At 45.4% G+C, this 2,765-nt stretch overlaps 1 protein-coding gene across 1 annotated transcript in view; it reads left to right on the top strand.

Moving 5' to 3' along the window:
* Positions 1–2,765, top strand: part of LOC101859788 (gamma-aminobutyric acid receptor subunit alpha-3-like) — a gene marked incomplete in the record, with an annotated part of 175,432 nt that overhangs the window by 161,399 nt on the left and 11,268 nt on the right. The window contains 2 exon segments of the mRNA XM_035970178.1: positions 334–439; positions 853–908. Of these exon segments, the coding sequence (XP_035826071.1) occupies positions 334–439; positions 853–908 (162 nt within the window).

Below are 2,765 nucleotides of genomic sequence, written 5' to 3'. Positions count from 1 at the left end.
AGAGAGAGAGACGAGTGAGAGAGAGAGAGAGAGACGAGTGAGAGAGAGAGAGGAGAGAGAGAGGGAGGGAGAGATAGAAAGAGAGAGAGTGTGTGAGAGAGAGAGAGAGAGAGAGAGAGAGAGAGAGAGAAATGGAGAATATGAGAGAGGGGGGGGGAAGAGAGATAGAAAGGGAGAGAGAGAAAAAGAGAATATGAGAGAGAGAGAGAGAGAGAGAGGGGGAGGGAGGGGGAAAGAGTGAGTGCGGCTGAAGTCTTTTTGAAGCTCACTGTGATCACGCTATTTGTTTTCCTTTTTCTCTCCAAAACTGAATCATCAAAATGTCTAACTGAGTCGTTGTTGTTTTCAGGAACGAGAAGAAGGGAGAGTTCCACATAGTGACCGTCCCCAACAGGCTGATGCACCTCTATAGGAACGGCACCATCTACTACAGCATGAGGTGAGAGATGTGGGGATAGTTAACTGTCTGTTTGACTGTCTGTGTGTGGCTTACCTTTAAGTACTACAGCATGAAATGAAGGCTGCAGGAACTGTCTGTGTTGTACTACAGCATGGAGGGTGCGGTTGCGGAGCGGTTAGTGCACTCGTCTCCGAAGTGGAAAATCTGGGTTCAAGCCTCGGTTCGGACACGGATTTTTTTCGCCCCCTCCTGCCCACCCAGCAGTAATGGGTACTTGACTTCGAGTTGGGGAAGTCAAGGTGGCGTGGAAAGGAACTGGCCACCCTACCACAATAATAATATTATGCTGAAGGCCCTAGAAGTTGTCTCACTAACAAAGCAATCCCATGTCCGGATCGGATGCGGGAACAACTTTACTTTAGTGCTGCATGAAGTGATGGGTGTGAGAACAGTCTGTTTGACAGTCTGTGTGGTTTACCAGTGTGTACTACAGAGGGAGGTGATGGATGTGGGAAAAGTTAACTCTCTGTCCGGCTGTCTGTTTGGTTTATCTCTCTGTACAACAGCATGAGCAGTTCAAGGGTGTAGGAAGCACTGTCTGTGTGTGGCTTGCCTCTCTGTACATTAACAGCATGTCGAGCTGAGGTGAAGGGTGTAAGTACTGTCTGTCTGATTGTCTGTGTGTGGTTTATTTCTCAGTACTACGGCATGAGGTGAGGGGTGTGGGGATAGTTCAATATCTGTGTGGTTTTCCTCTCTGTACGACAGCGTGAGGGGAAGGGTGCAAGAACTAATTCCAGGCCACTAATTCTCTACTTGAAGACAACTTTTATCCAAGAGTATAGCGCTAGAAGGCGGTACAGGCGAAGTCTTCAATTAACCCCGTGTTTTAGCAGACGATCACACCACTTTAGGAAATGGAAAGGCGACGTTAACGAGGGTGGTTTGTGACGTTTTTTCTATCTCTACAAACTGCTTGCTGTTATGTCATTTACTTCAATTTGGTGTCGGTGGCCTAGTGGTTAGGCTACCGAGGGTTCGAGCGAGGCTGAACTCGGTCCCTCGTTGTGTCCTTGGGAAAGGCACTTTACACGAATTTCCCACTTGTCTCGGTCATTTCGGAGCTAGACGTTATACTCGGAGGTTCCGTCTCTTAAATAACCTAACTATGAACAATGTTGATAGGGGCGTTAAACCTATACCATTTCATCATTTCCACCGTTACTTTGTTCTCTGTACCGTGCCAGCCACTTCGAGTAATTTACAAGGTCAATAGATTTTCTTCTGCTTGGATGATAAAGGTCAGCATCAGTTCGCGGCGGGAGGACTCTTCTTGTTATTGGATTACAATGGGTTTGAATGAAGCCGCTCGTGAATATTTCAAAGACAATATATGTAGCGAGGTGTAGAGGAATAACAACACATCGTGGATAACCAGGAGCAGTTTTCTACCCTAGCGCCCGTTTTGCAATGTAGATCTACTCGATAAAAGCTCAAGTCCCACCAGCTCCCAGAAACATGGCAGCAGTCAAGCCTGGAGTCTGGGGTCTGTTATGTAAATTACGTTATGTAAATTGCGTACATGTTCTGGTCAATGCGGACCGCGTTATTCACCTACACCAGAAACTGCATTATTGAGAACACCATGTTTTTCTTTCTTGGTTTTCATTTTCTTCTTCCTCATCTAACTCCTCTACCCGACCCCCCGAACCGTCATCCTCATAAATTGGAGGAGAAATAGACTTGAGGACAACTCAAGAAAAGTTCGTGAAGAAGATTTAGATCCAGAGACTTCCTAGGACTTTTCATACTTATAATATAACATTCTTTTCAGGTTTTTTTGTGTTGTGCTCTTGTAATAACCTTTAAACGGTATTTGTAGACAGCATTGATCTATTTTGTGAAAGAATGGTGGAATTGTATAGGTTTAACGTCCCCGCCAACACTTTTAGGTTATTTAAGAGGTTGGACCTCCGAGTTCTGTAGCTTCATGTGGCAGGAGAGTAGAACTGACAGTCTGTGGAACATACAACAGACATAGCTATAGACCTCCGATGTCCATCTCCGAAAGGACCGCACCAAATAGGAAATTCGTGTAAAGTGCCTTTCCCATGGACAAAGGGTGAGACCGATCTGAGGCTCAAACCCTCGAACCCGCAATCTCACGTTTTTGAGTCCGGTAGCCTAACCACTAGGGATCTATTTTCTGCCGTTGTGGTATTGTACAGTTGGGATGTGAAAATACGGACGAAGGTTTGGACATGATGAGCTTCTCCCTGTGGTTTTCTAATGTACGCCAACGTCTGTGTCATCTATCTATCTATCTATCTATCTATCTATCTATCTATCTATCTATCTATCTATC

The sequence above is a fragment of the Aplysia californica genome, unplaced genomic scaffold, assembly GCF_000002075.1.
Source record: "Aplysia californica isolate F4 #8 unplaced genomic scaffold, AplCal3.0 scaffold00231, whole genome shotgun sequence".
NCBI classification, from domain to species: domain Eukaryota; kingdom Metazoa; phylum Mollusca; class Gastropoda; order Aplysiida; family Aplysiidae; genus Aplysia; species Aplysia californica.
Note: the sequence above shows the minus strand (reverse complement) of the source record. Positions and strands in the feature narration are given on the sequence as shown.